At 43.9% G+C, this 19715-nt stretch overlaps 1 protein-coding gene across 1 annotated transcript in view; it reads right to left on the bottom strand.

Annotated features, from left to right (window-relative positions):
- The window catches only part of GRIK3 (glutamate ionotropic receptor kainate type subunit 3), a 324566-nt gene that overhangs the window by 128595 nt on the left and 176256 nt on the right, over nt 1-19715 (bottom strand). Inside the window, exons 3-4 of the mRNA XM_069067957.1 lie at nt 11518-11775; nt 4099-4280 (exon numbers count right to left, since the gene is read on the bottom strand). Coding sequence (XP_068924058.1) covers nt 4099-4280; nt 11518-11775 — 440 coding nt within the window. The remainder of the gene's footprint in view (nt 1-4098; nt 4281-11517; nt 11776-19715) is intronic.

The raw sequence follows: 19715 nt of genomic DNA on the forward strand, positions 1-19715 counted from the left end.
GCACAGGGAGGAAGGTGATACTAGACTTCTAAAGCCCCTTCTTGCTCTGAGATTGTCATTCAGACTAAATAGAGATAAGCTGACTTCTCTTGCAATGAAAAAGAGCCTTGGAACTTTGGGAAACTGCACAGAACCTCAGTGCACTCCTAATGGAAGGAAGATTTCATTTCCAACTCAATTCTCTGCCCTAGATGTGACCTGTGGTAGTCAATTATCCAGTTATGGGGAGGCTTCAGCAAAGTAGAGAGACCTGTCTCCTCTCTTTGGCCAAAGAGCTTCAGCTAGAGTTGCTCAGCCTAGTCTAATGGGAGATGTGTGGGTGGGGCTTCCACTCACTGCATCTTTTCCCCTCTCTGCTGTGCATAACCTACCTCCTGCTTCCCCACCTTCTTCGTACAGTCAACTTTTCTTGGTCCAAGTCTATGCATGCAAAGGAGAGTGGGGACCTAGAAAGAGCTCTGGTATAGGAATCCGAGAATGGTTCTAGTCCCAACTTTGCCACCCATCTGACCTTGGGCAAGGCCCTTCCCTTCTCTATACCTACATTTCTCATCTGTAAGATGAGTGAGTTGAACTAGATAACCTCTAAGTTTCTTTCCAGTCCTAACCCTATTATCTTATGATCTCCAAGTTTCCTTCTATATCTGACATTTTGTCAATGTAGATGGTCCAGATGGGAAATCCAGGCTCCAAATCTTCTATTCCTCTGGAAATATATTTGGAACTATGCCTCCAAAGTTACTAAAATGTGCATGCTTTTTGACCTAGTCATACTGAGACTCTGCCCATATGCTAAAGAGATTTTTTTTTAAAAAAAGGAAGAGATTCTTTATGAACAAAGATATTTATAGTACTATTTTTCATGGTGGCAAAGAATGGGAAACTAAATGGGAGACTACAACCAGGGAATGGCTAAATGAATTATGGTATATGAACGTAATAAAATACTACTGTGCCATAAGAAATAAAAAGATAATTTCAGAGAAACCTGGGAAGACATATATGACCTGAGGCAGAATGAAGTGAAACAAGCCAAGAATAATTTATACTTGTAACATTGTATATATAATTATATATACATATAACATTGTTGTATAATGTTATTATATGACATTGTATAGCAATTTATACTATCAATATTGTAAAAAGGAAATATGTTGAAAGATTTAATAACTGACAAATGCAGTGATCAGTCCAAAGGACCAAAAGACAATCTGACAGACAGGTGGTGGACAGATCTGCAGACTAAGACACACATTTTTAATATGGTCAATGGATATTTGCTTTGCTTTTACTATGCTTATCTGTTGCAAGGATTTCCCTTTCCTTTTTTTCCTGGAGGAAGGGGAAGATGTGGAGGGGAAAAATTCTTGGTAATTGAAAAAAAAATTAAGGAAAAAGAAAATTCCTCTTCCCCCAACCTTCTATTCCTCAATAGCAAGGCTTTCTGCTTGCATAAGTAGGATCTCTGCCCCAATTGTTATTATATTATAGTCAACCTCTTCAGTGGGCTGGGCAGGAACAAGATAGATCATGAAAAACAGATACAGGAGGTTGCTGACCAAAGGCTCAATGAGTCAATAGTATGACATCTTTGGGATTTGAAGGATCTGTAATTTCATATTTGTGGACACTCCCTCCATTGACAAGTACTGACAAGCTGGAATTTGTCCAGAGAATGGTGACAAATATGAAGCAAAGATTGGATACCTTGGCATATGAGAATCACTGGGGATGGTTAGCCAGGAAATGATGTAAATCACAGTCTTCTTCTTTTTGGCCCAAAAATTCATTACACAGGAATCAACCAGGTGATGAGTCCCTTTGAAATAAACTATGCTGATGTTTAGGCCATAGGTCCAGGCCCTCTTCCCTTCTGACTTGGCTTGGCCTGTGTGTCCTAGATAACTTCCCTCTGGGGGTGGGCTGTGTGTCTGGGTTCCTTACTTCCTGATTCAGACAGGGGGTCTGTTGGGGGTCCTTTCTGTGGTTCCAGGCTGTGTCATCATTTAGGATTGGGTTTTGTGTCCTAGATTCCTCCTGTCTTGAATTATGGCTTTGTATCTGCCCCCGCCGCCCTCCCCCACCTGAGTCAAATGGAAACCTGGGGGTCTATTCCCTCTTTACTCCTGCCTGAGCTCTCCTATTCGCTTTGGTCACTGTCTCCCCCTCCTCCTTCTCCTCCTCTTACCTGCCCTACAGAACCCTGCCCAGTCCAAGGTGGAAGTTTTCCTAATAAATATGGAGATTTTTCTGGGACAATGTAATTGCCTTTTAAAATATGCACTGGTCCAAATCAGAGCGTTTGCTGTTTGTTCGTCTGCACCCGCTGAGGGGGGTTTGAGGCCATTTTGCTATTTTATTTCTTGGACTGGTGGCAGTGGCTGGCCTGCTTCCATGTGTACACCATGCTGCGACTGTGTCCTGAAAAGAAACCCCGTCCAATCTCAGAAAGCCATTCAATCCCCCCGCCCCTCCCTCAGCCTTTGCCTGAGATGAGTCAAGCAGATGGTACAATAAACTATAATAAAGTACATAATAAGCAAGGCCAGCCGGCGGGATTTAATCGCAGGCAGGAGGGAGTGAGTCACTTTGGGGGTCGGTATCTGCAGGTCGCCCGGCAAACGCCATGCCTCTCCTTCCGTCCATGGCCCTTCATTCTACGACAAGAGAGATGCATTCTGCCTGAGGTACCCTCCATCCCTCCATGCCCACAAGGCATCCTCTATCCAGAAGTGGGATTTTTCAGGTGGACATTTTTCGCTGCCAGGACTGGGGTAACTGACTCCCCTTGCCCAGCTGCTACATGCTCTGGGGCATTGTAGAGGAGAGTTGCTTATCCTGAATAGGGGCCACCTTTGGTTGGCCCGTGCCCAGGTTTAATGGGACTTCTTACTCTAGTTGTCTCTCCTCCTGAACACAGAGGCCTACTCACCCACCTCTATGAGTGCTCTCTCATGACAGCTCAAACAACAGAAGGGGGGCTCCCAGGGCTCCCCATCCCCTGCCAGATCTAGCTCGATAAGGATGTGGTCCCTAGAAAATCTCTCCTACCTCCCCCCACCTCCCAAGCCCAGCCCTCATGTTGGATACTTGTGAATCCATCCTTCTGGGACAGACTCCATTCTGAGCTCCCTCTGCCTGACTTCATCTGGGACTTGCTCAATGCTCTCTGTCTCAGAATGAGCCTGCACTCATGTGTCATCCCCAGAGGGCACAAACAGCTCTCTGCCACTCTATGCTGCCATGCTCTGATAGGAGCTCAATGAAGGCTGGAGGAGGAGGAAAGGGAAAAAGAGGGGGGAGGAGGAGACTGAGGGAAAAGAAGAGGGAGGAGGGGGAGTGGAGGAGGAAAGAGGAGGAGAGAGATATAATAAGAAGAGGAGACGGAGAATAATAAGGAGGAGGAGGAGGAAGAAAAATGGATGGGTGGGAGAGGAAGGGGAGAGGAGAGGGAAGAGTAATTGATGAAAATATGGAGCAAGAGGAAGGAAGGGCAGGTGATGGAGAAGCAGAAGGCTAGGAGAGAGAGAAGGAGAAATGGAAGGATAGGAAATGGAAAGGCAGAAGGGTGGATTTAGTTAGCATCTACTATATACCAGACATTCCACTAAGTGCTTTTTTTCTACAAATATCTCATGTGATCCTCACAACAACCCTGTGAGGTAGGTGCTATTATTAGCTTCATTTTACAGTTGAGGAAACTGAGGCAAATGAAAGTTAAATGACTTGCCTAGGGTCACACAGCTAGTGTATGGTTTGAAACAGGTCTAAATTTCAACTCAGAACTTCCTGACTACAGGATTGGTGCTCTATCCCCTATGCTACCAGATGCCTGTTAGAGATAGAGAAGAATGAATGGAAGTATAAGAGATGGGAGGAGGAAGAAGAAGGAGGAGGAAGAGAAGGAGGAGGAGAAAAAGAAGAAAAAGGAGGAGAAGGAAAGAAGAGGAGAAGCGGGAGGAAGGGGTACAGGGAATGGAAAAATAGGAGAAAGTGGTAGAGGAGGGAAAGAGAGCAGAGGATGTGGGGGAGCAGGGAAGGAGGTAGGTGTTATAGGGAGGGAAGAGGAGAGCACACCTGCCCACCTGTACTTACCTGCTTGAGGATCTGGGCAGCCATGGTGTGACTGCAGTCAAAGATGATGCGGAATTCTCTGCCTCTCTTCATCTCCTTGAGCAGGGGCCGGGAGTCATCGGAGTCGATGGGGAGCTGGCGGATCTTCAGGCGGATATTGTACCTCGATGGGGCCATTATAAGTTCCTGCAGCCGGATGAGGCCTTTGGGGAGGGGAGGTCAAGCAGTGCACACATACACAGAGGCCAAATTATTACCTAAAGGCATCTCCTGATCCGATGTGCCCACCCCCCAGTTATACCCCATCCTTGTTGGGTACAATGCCCAACTAGTCCCCTGAAAGCCAGTCAGTGCCTCCCTGTTCCTATGCAATGAGAACTCGAGCCTAGGAGGGTGGAACAAACAAGTCTGGGAGGCCAGTTGACTTCTGGGAAAAGGAGTTGGTATGGGCTTGTGCTGCTCTAGGTGGCCTAGGCCCCTGTCCAGAGAACTGAGAGCCAGCCAGTATTTGTGAATACCGAGGCCTGTTGATTCCTTCCCTGAAACAGGATGTTCCATCCTTCACCCTGATGTCCTGAAAAACCACTTAAACCAGACACTTTTAGAGGAACTCAACCTCACAGTCACCAGCCCCAAGACAAAATCACCTTTCTAAGATAAATGGCCTCTTTAGGTCAAATGAACTTCCTGCTGGGAAGAGAAACATGTGTCAAAGTGAAGCGAATCTCTCTCCAACTGGAGCTAGAATGCTGAGCTTCAAGCTTAGTCTAGAGGATCAGGGGCCCTGGTTCTGCCACTGACTTGCTGTGTGGCCTTTCAAAAGTAGCTTCCTGTCTCATTGCCTCAGTTTCCTCCTCTGCAAAATGAGAGTTGGACCAGGTGCACAAATTGAGAGCAAGATCATACAGACCATCCAATTCAAAAGGTCATAGACTCAGAGCCAGATTCATGGAACCTTCACGGTCATGGAGTCGAACCCCAACGTTTTAGAGATGATGAAACCAAGGTATGAAAAGGTGAAATGACTCACCCCATGTCACATGGCAAGTAAGTGTCTAAAATGGGACTTGAACCCAGGCCTTCCTGGTTCCAGGTTCAGATCCCTGTTTACTACTCTAACCTAAAATACTGATGCAGAGATAGATCAGATTCATGTGACTAGTAGGTGTTTGAGAGAGGATTTGAACCCAGGCCTTCTTGACTCCAAGTCTAGTGTTCTCTACTATCAATAGTAATAATTAATTAATTACTTAATAAGCGTTGGTGCCTCCTAGCTATTCTCCTAACTGGGCTGAGTCAATTCCCTCATTCTGAGTCCCAGAGAAATTAAGTGACTTGTCCATGGTCACACTGGTCATAAACAGCCAGAACCAAAAGTCCCCTGACTCTAGGTCTAGCGTCTAGTGTCATCAGGCTGCCTCCCCCATGGACCTCTAAGGCCTCTCGGTTCTGACATTATGTGAGATGTGTCTGATTAACTTTGTTGCAAATTCTATTTAATCTCAGCACTCGATGCTGTTCTTCTCGGCTCCACCCTCCTGGATTTTGCTCATGTCTATAAATGCCCACTTACAAATGAAGTCCGTTAGGGGAGAGAGTGTTCAGGATGCTATTTGAGGATCCAACCCTCCTGGCTCCTGGTCCAGTCCATGGGACCCACTTCATTGCCTTTTTATACCATATGTATTAACCTTGGGGAGGGGCTGGGCATCTGGGTAGCCACAATTTAGGGGAATGGGCCCCTGGGAGGCTACAACAGAACCTCTTCATCAAGGCGAGTACAGACTAAGCTTGGCGTACTGTGACCCACATTCTCTAACAGGAAATGTCAAACCTGTTTCCCATCAGTGTATCCCTAGAGGATGCTGGGGAACTGCCCGACTCTCTATAGTAAAAGCAGGCAGCAGGGGGATGGGAGGCAGCAATAGAACTGTTTTCCTGGATTGTCAGCAGTGAAATTTCCTTCCAGGTTATGTCTTGAAACCAACTCTTAAGGTAGATTGTCTGCAGTGACTTTTGGTTGCTTGTGAAATGCTTTTCACATTTCCCACCTTCCATGAGACCCTAATGGCCCTGTGAGCAAAGGGGGGGGGGCAGGAATTATGCTACCCATTTTACAAATAAGAGAAGTGAGGTTCAGTGGACTGAATTGATATGACCAGGCTCACTCTGTAGGTGGCAAGGCCAGGCCTTGAATCTAGGTCTGGGCAAGTCGCTCAACTTCTGCTTCTTCATATGTAAAATGAGGATAAGTGGGGCAGCTAGATGGCACAGTGAATAGAGCACTGACCCTGGAGTTAAGAGGACCTGAGTTCAAATCTGGCCTCAGACACTTAACACTTACTAGTGTGACCTTGGGTAAGTCACTTAACCCCAATTGCCCTCCAAAAAGGGAAAATATTAATAAAATAAAATAAAATGAGGATAATTATTGCCACTGCTTCCCAGGGTTGTTGTGTGGATCAGTGAGGTAACCTCCATGTAATTCATGGTGCTATACAGGGTTTCCCAAAAGTTTCATGTAGTTTACATTTTAATAGATCAAAACTACACTAATTTATTTCATTAATTCAGACTCATAATTCAGCCCCAGATAACCTAATCTAACCCCCTCATTTTTCAGGAAACTGAGACCTAAAGGTCTTGTGACTGGTCCAAGGTCACATACCTAGTAAACGCCATTCCCAGGGCTGGACTGAAATGAGCCTCCCTGACTCCCAGTCCCCAGCTTCTTTCCTCACACCATGATAGCTTCCTCTTGCTACCCAGGATACTTCTGAGTCATGTCCCTCCACCATCCTGCAAGCTTTGGGTGGGTTGGGAAAATCTATGCACAGAGATGATTAGGAGAGCAAATTGACAGCAACAACAAAAACAGGAAACTCATGCAGAAGGGACAAACTCAGTGATGAAAAGCCCTCCCTGCTCTGTAGCTTTCCTGTAGCACCAACATGAGACAGCCCAGGGGGCTCAGATTGGGAATCAGAGGGTGCAGATATGAATCCCGGCTCTGATCCTTGGGCAATCAACTGAGCCAAAACCATCAACTTTTTCCTGGGCCTCAGTCTCTCCATTTGTTAAATGGGTATTATAATAATAGCTGTAGGGACTACCTCACAAGGTGGTGAGGTTCAAATGAGATGATGTCTATGAACTATTCAAAAAACCTACAGTTGAGACTAATCTTGTAAATCCTTTCCAGCTCTGAAGCCTCTGCAGTCACAGGCCCAGAGAACACCTTGCTGGACAGTGCAACTCTGTCTGTCTCTCTGTCTGTCTCTGTCTCTCAGTCTCTCTATCTGTTCCACTGTCTGTCTGTCTGTCTGTGTGTGTCTCTCTCCCCCTTTCCCTCTCCCTCTCTCCCTTCCTCTCTGTCTCTCAACATTATAATTGGACTCTGTTGGGTTAAACTCAAGCTAGCTAGGTTGTTCATTGGACATAATAATGGACATGGATTCAGGAAGGTCCAAATTGGAGTCCTGCCTCAGACACTCCCCAGCTGTGTGACCTTGGGCAAATTGCTTAACCTCTGCCTGCCTCTGTTTCTTCATCTGTAAAATGGGGGTAATAAAAGCACCCATTTCCCAGGATTGTTGTTGCAAACCTTAAAACACTACTTAATGTTAGTTATTACTATTATTACTGCCCCAAACTGAACTTTGTTTTTACCACCACCTGTTCTGATTTCTTCATATTTGGTCATGGCATCATCATCCTTCCAGTTACCCAGACTCAGCACTCTGGGAATCTTTGACTCATCCCAGAGGACCTAAGTTCCTGTCTCAGCTCTGCCACTTACTAGCCTGTTAATTTGGTCAAATGAGTTAACCTTTGTGGGCCTCAGTTTTCTCATCTGTAAAATGAGGGGTGCTAGATAGACTCAATGGCCTTTAAAGGCATCTAGGTTGCAAAGAAGTTAGAGCACTGGACCCAGCTTGAGGAAGACCTGAGTTCAAAATCTGCCTCAGACATTTAGTAGTTTTGTGACCCTGGGCAGGTCACTCAACTTCTGCTTCCTCATGTGTAAAATGAGGATAATTATTATACCTGCTTCCCCTCCATGTACCTCATGGTGCTATATGGGGTTTCCCAAAAGTATCATTCAGTTTACATTTTAATAGATCAAAACTCCACTAAAAATTTGGGTATACCTTATATAACCACTAGACATATATATTATCCATATTCATAGATATACATATTATAGTCTGATTATTCCCCATACTTTATAAAATAAAGGTCTGATCCTGGCATTAAAGGCCCTCAAGAACCTGCCTCCAGCTTACTATAGCCACTGGTGTATTTAGAGGTCCCCAGTTCCTAGGGGACCCCAAGGTTCACAGAAGCAAAGTTAGCCTGGCTCTCTTCCTTCATTACGGAGAACTGGCCCATTTATAGTGTAGCATGGGTGTGGGGAAGGGGGAGCAGAGGTGAGGAATGTGCACTGTGGGTTTGTGTGGCCTTGAGTAAGTCTTCTAACTATAATGAGATATTACACTAGATGGTCTCTGAGTTCACTTCCAGATGCAAATTTATGTTTCTAGTATAATATAAGGGTGGAGGATTAGGAGAGAGGAGTTTTGAAGACAAGGAAATGGAGGGAGAAAAGCTTATTTTTGATAACTTCAAACTGTTTTTGGAAAGGGGGGAGGGAAGAAGCATTTTTTGGGGGAGGGCAATTGGGGTTAAGTGATTTGCCCAAAGTCACATGGCTAGTTTTGATGTTAAGTGTCTGAGGCTGGATTTGAACTCAGGTCCTCCTGACTCCAGGGCCAGTGCTCTATTCACTACTCCACCTACCTGCCCCAAAGAAGAATTTATTAAGTGCCTACTATGTACCAAAAACTATGCTAAGTGTTTTATGAATATTATTTCATTTGATCCTTACAACTACCCTGAGAGATAGGTGCTTTGATTTCCATTTTACAGTTGAGGAAACTAAGGCAGAGGCATTTAACCTCTGAGACAAGAGGTTAAGTCATTGCTCAGGATCACACAGCTAGGAAGTGTCTGAGGCTAAATTTGAATCCAGGTCTTCCTGAGTCCAAGCCCAGAGCTTTATCCACTACACCACCTAGCCATCAATCAGAAAGATACAATTGGTAGAGGTGGGAGAAAGTAGGAATTTTGAGTCTCTAAGTCAGGCATGTACTCTAGGAAAGGACCATCAGTTGTAGGTTGTGATAATGTTCGTGGAAAGACTCCTGGATTTGCCGTCTTGGTCCAAATCTCAGCCCTGCTACTTTCTGGGTGACTTTGGGGAAAGTCACTCAAACTCTCTGGGCTTTAATTGTGCCTCCAGTGCAAAATCAGAGCTTTGGATTAATTTGATCACTATATTCTCTTGGAGCTGTAAGCTTTTCTCATCATCCCTTTTCTTGTTATCAAATTCTTTTTGGATTGAACTTCCCATTCTCAGTAAAGGTGCTTGCGGCGTTTACATATCACCTGAGGGTCTGTGGTGACAGGAAGCTGCTTCCTGCCTGAATCTGAAGACAACTAAAGGGAACAATTTAAGCTGAAGAATCAATCACTTGGTACCATGGAAAGAATTTGGGACTGGGATTCAGGAGACCTGGACTCTGGTACTGACTCTTCCTATGTAGCATTAGGCTCCCTGTGCCTCAGTTTCCCCACCAGTAAAATGAAGGGAGAGACTAGATTATGTCTAAATGACCTCTAGTTCTGACATTCTCTGGCTTTAATTAATCAATGAATATTTATTGATTTCTTACTATGTAAAAGATCCTCTCCTCAATTCTTTACAAGGGAACCAACCAACATATTGGGGACCTTCTTCTAGAACTCTTTTAAAAAGCTCATTAATATTTTATTTATATACATCTATATATTTTACACACATTTTATTGATGTAAGTGATATGTTATTTAATATATAAATCTATTTAATATAGTATATGTTATATCACCTACATTTCCCAATATATCCCTCCTAACTTTCCCTCCTGGAAACCTACCCCTCATAAATAAGAATTAAAAACCAAAAAGAGAAAGAGGAAAAAAATTCAGCAAAACTAACCAATATATCGACCAAGTCTGGGATAAGACAAGGTGTCCCAAATGTCTTAGTGCAATTTCAGGCTACTGACACTATTTTAATTTTAACTTAATACTGCTCTAAGACTTTTTTTGGAGAGGGGAAGTAAGGTGACACAATGGATAAAGTTTTCTACCAGGCCTGGAGTCAGGAAGATCTGAGTTCAAATCCAGCTTCAGATACTTACTAGCTGTGTGACCCTGGACAAGTCACTTAACCCTGTTTGCCTCAGTTCACTATCTGTAAAGTAAGATGGAGAAGGAAAGAGCAAACCACTCCAATATCTCTACCAAGAAAACCCTAAATGGGGTCACAAAGAGTCGGAAACAACTCAATAACAATAACAAAAGGCTTTTGGGACAGCCTGTAGTGTTCCATGCCTGTGGTGTCCCACCTCTGACAAGTCCTCTAGCTCTCGTAGCATTGTGAAGGTGTGGCTCTCCTAACATCTGTGGGAGAGCATGGACACGAGTCAGGAAGGATAAATACATATGGGGATGCCGTAATCTGACAAAGGGTAATGAGATACCTGACCCCTTCTGACTCTAACATGTTGACTCTATGCTTTTAAGTGAGAGGTAAGTGGTATATAGTCAGGGACTTAGGAGCTACCTAGTTCTTCTCCCTCACTTTACAGAGGAGGACACTGAGGTTCAGACAGGCCCACTTGGACCTAAATGACAGATCCATGGTCACACAACTAGTAAACCAGAGTGCCAAGATGTGGACCCAGACCTTCTACCTTTGAAGTGCAGCAGGAGCTCAGAAAAGAGACAGGGTAATCAGAGAAGGCTTCATAGAGGAGGTGTGACTTATGCAGGGCCTTGAAAGATGGATGGACAAGAAATAAGCAGGTGTTGCTTAGAGATAACAATGAGGGAATAGCTTCTATTTCTACACTGCATTAAAAAGCTCTTTCTTCACCCCAATCCCAGTGAGCTTCACTGTTCTAGCCTTATTATCCTTAATAAGGGAGGAAAGGGAGGGTCAGAGAAGTTAAATAATTTGTTCAAGATCACACAGTTACTGAAAGGCAGAACCAGGAGCATTTCATCCCTGCCAGTCTGAATGTAATATCCTTTTGGTAGAAAGGTCACTTCTGTGGCTTCTGAGGGGAAGGTGATTTTCACAGCAATCTCTCCCAGAAGTTGGCCATTGGAAGGCTTGTGAGGGGTATGGCTGGGATGGATTAGGGAGAAGGAGAGCCTACCCTGTGGGGCTTCTGCCAAGGAGTAGAGGAAGCAATCATGAACTGAGCCCTTGGGTCAGCCTCTTGTGAAGGTGAGTTAGCTTACATGGTGTGTGTCCAGCCATTCATGTTGTGAGGCCAAATCCAAAGGGGATTCGGGCCATTCCCTGGGATCCCTCTACCCTGGCACCTACCTGTGCTGTCATCATACACCACAGTCGCTGACCGCCATTTCAGATACTGGACAAGGTCAAGGATGGCATGGCTGAGGGATGCGTAGTCAGGGTAGAGATTCACATAGAAGGTGTCTTTGTTATCCAAGGGATGGTGTTTCCAGCGTAGCTGGATATGGGGCACTTCCAGGGCATTGCAGATGGACTGGACTGCATTGGTGCAGGATCCCTGGGAAGGTCCAAAAATGGCTACGACCCCCAGGGCCAGCTGGTCACAGGCTGTAATAGAGAGGAGTTAGTCAGAATATTGAACTGCAGCAGGACCATGGTGTCACATCCCATATCTACTGATACACAGCACAGGTGTGTGCTTCCTCTTCCCTGATAGTAAAGGAAAGGGTTAACAATGATACAGCTGTTACTAAGCAGGTCATGCAGAATCATCACTTCCTCGTCCTTTGGTGTTCTCTGTGCCAAAGATCTCAGGAGGTTCACAGCACAGTCCAATCATTGAGCCTTTCCCAGGGACACCCACAGCATCAGGGTTCAGAGGCTCCCAGAGAAAGTCACAGAGGTAACCAGGTTTGCCAGAGAAGAATTTCTCTGCTACAGTGAGATCTTATACGTCTCTTTTACTATGTCCTGTCAACATACTCAGAGCTTTAGGCTTAGTATTAGGGCCAGTTTTGTGACCTGTCTGGGTTCACAAAGCGACTAAATGTCTGAGTCTGGATTTGAACTCAGATCTTCCTGACTCCAGGTCCAATGCTCTTTCCGCTGTGCCATCCAGTCACCCGAATTATCATCTGACAACAAACCGAGGCTTTTAATTGTCCAGATCATAGCACATTTATGAAATGGCCATATTCAGTCACCCTAGCACAAACCCATGCCATCCATGCCACTTAGCTGCATCGAAGTGGGAAGCTCCAATGAGATCATGTACATAAGGTGTTTTCCATGTCCCGTGATGCTTTACAGATGGCAGCTATGATTATGGACAAGTCTTGTCCACAATCTCTCTCACATCTATTCCTTCCTTTCTACTCCCACAACCCCAAGCTTAATCATGCCCTAGCACATGGCCTTATCACCTTTCACCTGGACCATTACAGAAACATCTTACACGGACTCCTTGCCTCCAGTCTCTTCCCTATATAATCCATCCTTCAGACGATTGATTGATATACAGGTCCAACTATGCCACTCCTTGGCTTCAAAGGCATTTGGCAGTTACTTAAAACCTGATAAATCACTGGAAGTCTTCAAATGAAGGATGGATGTTCCCTCTTGGGAGATACTGTCAAGGAATTCCTGTTCAGATAGAGGTTGAACTAGATTCAATTAAGTTTATAGGAACATATGAATATAGACTTAAATGTAGAAAGAATGTTAAGGGGTATGTGGGGGCCAACCCCTTCATTTTATAGTGAGAAGAGCAATTTGACCAAGTTTACACAAGAGACAAGAAGAGATAGGAGTCAAATCCAGGACCTCTTTGGCATGGAACCACACTACCTCCAATTGAATTCCACTTAACAAACCTTTATTAAGTCCTTACTATGTGCAAAGTGTCATCATGCTAAGCCCCAGAGAGAGAAGGACAGAAAGGAAGATTAGTTCCCTGCCCTCAAAGAATTTATGTTCTGGTAAACATTTGGCCTCTCCTAACCTCAAGATTCTTAGATCCTGGAATATATTAGCCCAGGCTGCTAGCACCTTCCCATTAAAATTACCTTGTATTTATATTGTATATATTTGTATACATATTGTCTCCCCCTAGAGAAAAATTCTAATAATTAGAGCTGTCCCGAAGTTGAATGGACTAGCTCAGAGGGTAGTGAGCTCCCCAGTACTATTACACTTATTTGAAAGGACTGCTTGGCATAGTGGATCATATGATGAGCTTTGAGTGAGCAAGAACCTGATTTTGAATCCCACCCCTGAAATGTATTAGTTGTATGAACAGAAGCCAATCATTTAGTCATCCTAGGTCTCAGTTGAAGCTGCTTGGAGGCAAAGACTTTTTCATTTTTGTATCCTCAACACCTCCTAGAATGCCTAGCACATAGTAGGTTCCTAATACAAGTTTGCTGATCGATCAGCTGATTGATGGATTAATGATGATAAACAAGGATGATTCTGATGAAGCCCTAACCAGCACCAACACACTTAGTTTCATCCCACTCAAGGCTGGGGGTAGGGACACATGGCTAGAATGAGATATTAGTCACTTTCTTTCTCTTTTTTTCTTCTCTCCTGCTCCTCTGCCCCCTCTCTCCTTTTTCCCCTTTCCTCCCTGCACTCTCTGCTGCACATAATGGTGTTCTCAGAAGAAGGAGTCAAGGATGGAGGATGTAAGCAGCAACTTCTGCTCTTGCTGCAGCCAGGCACCGCCCCCAGAGTTCTCAGGGCAGCAGGAGGCCCCTGTTCTAACAGCACTCAGAGCCCGGGCAGTAATTACATTATTATACGAGGCTTCAATTTCGAATCCATTTTCTGGCCATTTCCCTGTGACTCTGTGGCTCACAGTCGTCACTGGAATCCACAGTCTGAGTGCAGAGTGGTTTTTCTCTTTCCATGGCAATTGTAGTTAAAGCAAGAATTATCCTAATCAATTTGTGTCTTAAAAGGAATTGAGCAACCCAGAGAATAAGTGAAGGGACAGGAGTCTGGGGAGTGCTGGGTCGATTCCAGACTTGCTCTGCTTTGGCCAGGAAGAGAAACAGCCTCAGTCTAAGTAGTACACAGAGAGGCTTTGTAGCCTGCTGGCTGGAGGCCGGGCCCCTCTGCCTGCCCTTTAGTCTCCTTTCATGAGGGAAGGCCAAGCCTGGGCCTTAGGAGCCTTTGACCCTTCCATGACTGTGTTAGGTAGGGACCTGGCCCTATCTGTGGTTTGGGAGGGTAAAGTGATCAACTCTGCTGCTCAGCATCAGCCCTCATTTCAGAACATGCTAGCCTTCTCTAGTCAAAACCTTGGACAGCAACATCCATTTGTTGCATCCCTGATAAGCAAGAAAAGAGATGGGCATGCTCTGGGTACATACAGCCTCAGAACTTGTAAACACCCAGAAACTGCAGCTTAATCATGGGGATGCACAATGTTCCTTCTTCTCTCTGTAATCCTCATCCAGAACACTTTCTAGTCTGGTGGGACTTGACCATTCAATCAACAACCATCTATTAAACACCTACTTCATGCCAGGCACTAGGTTGCTAGAGATACAAACAAACAAAAAAAATAAACAGTCCCCACATTCAAGAAACTTATATTTCAGGGGTTCTCAACCTGGGACACATGAATTTTGGTTTTTAAAATATGTTTGAATATATATTTGATAAGTATATTTCTACATAATTAGTTTGTAATTGTATGTATTTACTTTTTGAGTTATATAGACATTATTCTGAGAAGGGGTCCATAGATGCCATTAGGGAACTAGGACACAAAAAAACACCTTTATGGGGGAAACCATATGTATACCTAATATACTCAAAGTAAATAGAAGTTAATTGGTGGGGGAAGTACTAGCTACTGGGGGCATCAGGAAATAATTAATAATAATTAACACTTATATAATGCTTACTATGTGCTAGGCGTTGTGCTAAGTGCTTTATAATTATTATCTTATTTGATCCTCACAACAACCCTAGGAGGTAGGCACTGTTATTATCCCCAATTTACAGATGAAGAAACTGAGGCAAACAGTTTAAATGACTTGCCCAAAGTTTATAGCTATTAAGTGTCTGAGGTTAAATTTGAACTAGGACTTCTGACTGCAGGCCCAATACTCTGTCCACTGTGTCACCTGGTTATACCCTAGGAAAGAATACATGTAGCAGGGAACACTAGAACTGTGCTTTGAAGGAGGCTAGGGATTCTAAAAATCTGAAGTGGGAATGAAGTGCATTCCAAGCATAAGGGAAAGTCTGTGCAAATTCAGAGAGACTGGGAATGGAATGTCATTGAGGAGGAACAGCATGTTCCTCTAGTATGTGGGGCTGTACTGAAGAGTACATAGACTACAGTATAGACTGTGGGACTATGTAATAAACCTAGGAAAGCTAAGTTGGAATCAGATGGTGAAGAACTTTCAAAGCCAGAGGCATCTGGGAGCCAAAGGAAGTATGAATGAGGAAGTAAGGGACATGGCCAAACTTGTGCCTTAGGAAAACCACCCTGGCAGTCATTGGGAGGATAGATGAAGCAGGAAGACAGACTTGAATCAAGGAGATCGATTAGTTGGATATTAAAATGATCCTGGTAAGAGGTGATGAGGTCCTGAACTAGAGTGGTAGCTATGTGACCAGAGAGAAGGGGATGGATGGGAGTAGCTATGGAGGTAGAAATGACAAAACTGGCCAATGGATTGGATATGTAAGTAAGGGAGAAAGAATAGTCAAGGATGATATCAAGGTTTGGAACCATAGTAGAAGGAGGAAGATAAGTACACACTTAGCTTTGTTTTAGACTTAATAACAGAGTTTGGCTTTTGATTGAGACAGCACAATTAGGTGTTTAGTAGGCTTCATTTTCTGAGGAAATCCACTACTCCCACAGAGGGGTCCCACAGGCATCCCTGCCCTGCCAAAATAGTCCATGACACAAAGTAAAGAACCCTTGTTCTCTACTATCACTCTCATTTCTTTATTACTCTTCACTGAAATGTGAAATGTCCACCAACCTAAATTGTCTCTCTTGGACCCAACCAAATAGCTAATCAATCAGTATACATTTCTTAAGCTCCTACTATGTGCAAGGTACCGTGCTAAGTGCTGGGGATGCAAAGACAAAATGAGATAGTCCCCGTCCTCAGGAGCCTACATTCTGGTTGGGTGATACAGTGATATTGTGGAAAGAGTGCTGAGTCTGGAGACAGAAAATCTGGGTTCATACCCTACCTCTGATGCTTATCCCCTGTGTGACCTGGAACAAGTCACTAAAATTTCTCTGGGCCCATTTCTTCTCTGTAGAATGAGGGGGCTAGAGTACACGGTTTCTGAGCTGGTTTCTTCCAGCTCAAAATTTATGGTCCTCTGGTCATTAGATAACTAAATATAAAAATGAAGGCATTGGGGCAGCCAGGTAGCACAGTGAGTAAGAGCACCAGCCCCAGTGTCGGTATGACCTAGGGGATCGAATCCAGGCTCAGACACTTAGCATCTACCCAGAAACACCTGGCTGTGTAACCTTGAGCAAGTTACTTAACTCCAATTGCTTAGGGGTGGCCAGGTAGCTCAGCGAGTAAGAGCACCACACCCAGAAATAACTGGCTGTGTAACCTTGAGCAAGTTACTTAACCCCAATTGCTTTAAAAAAAAATGAAGGCATAATGATGAGGGGGCACCATAAACTGGGGGAAACAGGAAAGGCCTCTTGAAGGGAACTAAAAGTAATAATAATAATGCCTGTTAATTTGAGTTGAATGTCTGAATCATAGACTTGCCTGTCAGGAGCCAGAACTCGAGCCTGAGCTCTGACACTGGGCTAAGGTGAATGAATGCAGAGTCCTTTATCCCTTTGTCCCTACATTTTGTTGGCTCCTCAGTCTGTCACCCAATCCTGGGCACTACTTCGTGAATCTGGCTTTTCAACAATAGTCTGGGGATCTCTGACTCCTGTTGGAAGACTCTGGCTTTAGCTCAGAGCCCCAGGAGACCTTCATCAGGAGGCTCCTGGAGGGAGAGTGGAAAGCTTGGAGACTCTCAAAGCATTGAGTTCTAATATGGTAGGACTATACAGTATGCCAGAACCATGAAGGATAGTTTCAGAAAGCCCACAAATGTGGGAACCTGGAGGTAGCATTAACAAAGCAAGACACTAGTTCCTTGAGGTGCCAGGGAAAGGAGGGAACCATTAACATGCCCAGCTTTACAAGGCCAGGATCCGTTGCACTAGCCAGGCCTTCCAGGCCTTGACCCAACAAAAGTGTTGCTAAGGGTGTTGTCAGGTTAAGTTCCCATGCCCTGAGGGGACTTACTTGAGAACTTGGTCCATTTGGTTGAGATTTTACCTTTTCCCACACCCTTACGGGAAAAAAATCACATATTTCTAAGCTCTTCTTCTATTCCTTCTCCCAGTTTATTTCTGTCCTTCCTTTTCCTTCTTTTTGTCCCCCATCCCATTTCTCCTTTTTTTCCTTCTCCCTTCTGTTTCCACCAATTTTCTTTTCTGTAACTCTGCTTCCTCTTCCTCCTACTCTTCTCATTCTCTTTCTTCTACTTCTCATCTCTCTTCCTCATTCTCCCCTTTCTTCCCTCAATCTTTTGCTTCTTTCCTCTCACTTTTACCTCTGTTTCTATCTCAGATTTGGAAGGGTCCAGGCTCAGTTGAGAATCCTCTCTAAAATATACCCCAAAGGATGTCCATCAATTAGGGAATGACTGTACAAGTTATGGTATATGATTGTGATAGAATAGTATTGTGCTTTAAGAAATGATGAGTAGTATGGTTTCAGAAAAACCTGGAAAGACTTATAGGAGCTGATGCAAAGTGAAGTGAGCACAACATTGTACAGGAGAACACTGTACACAGTAACATCAATATCATACGATTATCAACTCTGGATGATTTAACTATTCTCAGCAATATAATGATACAAGACAATTCCCAAGAACTTAAAAAAGATGTTATCTACCTCCAAAGAAAGACTGTTTGGAGTCTGAATTCAGATTGAAACATACTTTTAAAAAAACTTTCTTCATTTTTCTTCTTCTTTTTTAATCTGTGTTTTCTTTTGCAACATGGCTAACATGGAAATGTTTTGCATGGCTTCACATGTATGATCTATGTCAAATTGCTTGCTTTCTCAAGGTGGGAAGGGAAGAGAGGGAGGGAATTTGGAATTCAACATTTTAAAAAACAAATGTTAAAAATCTTTGTCATGTAATTGAGAAAAATAAAATAAAACAAAGAAGCATAAAAAATAATGTTAAGGCAGCCAGGTGGCTCAGTGAGTAAGAGCACCGGCCCCAGAGTTGGGATGACCTGGAATCGAATCTGGGCTCAGATACTCAGCACCACACCCAGAAATAACTGGCCGTGTAACCTTGAGCAAGTTACTTAACCCCAATTGCTTAAAAAAATAATGTTAAAATATCCTCCAAAGTGATTATCTTGTTTTCACTTGAAAACCTCCAAGGAAAGGGAACCACCACCAACTCATTCCACTTTTAGATAGCTATAATGGTTAGGAAGTCTGCCATTCTGTGATTTCTTTCTATCATTCCTAGTTCTGAGCCAAGTTTAGTCCCTTTTCCATATGTCACTCCTTCAAATACATGATAGACACGGTAGACTGCTATCATGTCTTCTAACTGTTCTCTACAGGCTAAAGACTGCTCTATCCCAGGTCTATCAATTAAAGCTCATATGATCTTGAGGCCCTCTACTTTTCTGAACCCCTTCCACTAGGCACTCTTTAGCTTATCAAAGCTATTCCTAAAATTAGGTATCCCAAACAAATGATAATAGTCCAGTTACAGTCTGAACCAGATGAGAAGACTATCAACTCTTTTGTTTTGCTGGTGATTAAGAACGAAAAGACATTTATTAAGCACCTACTATGTGCCAGGCACAATGTTAGGTACTATAGTTAAACAGTTCCTGCCTCCTTACATTCTAGTAGGACTAGATAAGACATAGAGAAGAGTGGTAGAGAGCAAAGATAGTTTTAGGGTATGGGGAGTAACTGGGATGATGAGTGGAGTGAAAGATCAGTCCTGGTAGCCATGATAGCACTGATTTGATTACTTTTCCCAGAGTAAGAGGTGGGAAGAGAGGGAAGAGGGAGATGTCAGTCAGTCAACACAAATTAAGTGCTTACTATGTGTCAGGCACTGTGTTATATGCTGGGTGTGCAAATAAAGGTGAAAACACAGCTCCTGCCTTCATGGATCTCACAGACTGGAGGAGACAGCAATTCAATAATTGGGTGTAGAGTATGGCAGGGAAGATGGCAAGGTTTTCATGCTGAGCAAACCCTGGTTTCCATATGGGTGGGTGGATGGCAGGTGAAGCATTGTCTGAGACCAACCAGGTATAGATAGGTGGCTTTTCTCTCACTCACCTCACAGTAAGCACACATCACCCAGTCCCAGAGGAGAATTCAGAACTAAGTGGATTAGCTTCCCCAGAGAGGAAGTGTGGTCTCTAGAGGTTTGTTCAGACAGTTGCTGTTTCAGTACCTCCCAATATAGCCTAAGATCTTATGAACTTT

Source organism: Petaurus breviceps, unplaced genomic scaffold (assembly GCF_028583685.1).
Source record: "Petaurus breviceps papuanus isolate PSGF00001 unplaced genomic scaffold, PetGlider_PUasm1.0 90760, whole genome shotgun sequence".
NCBI lineage: Eukaryota > Metazoa > Chordata > Mammalia > Diprotodontia > Petauridae > Petaurus > Petaurus breviceps.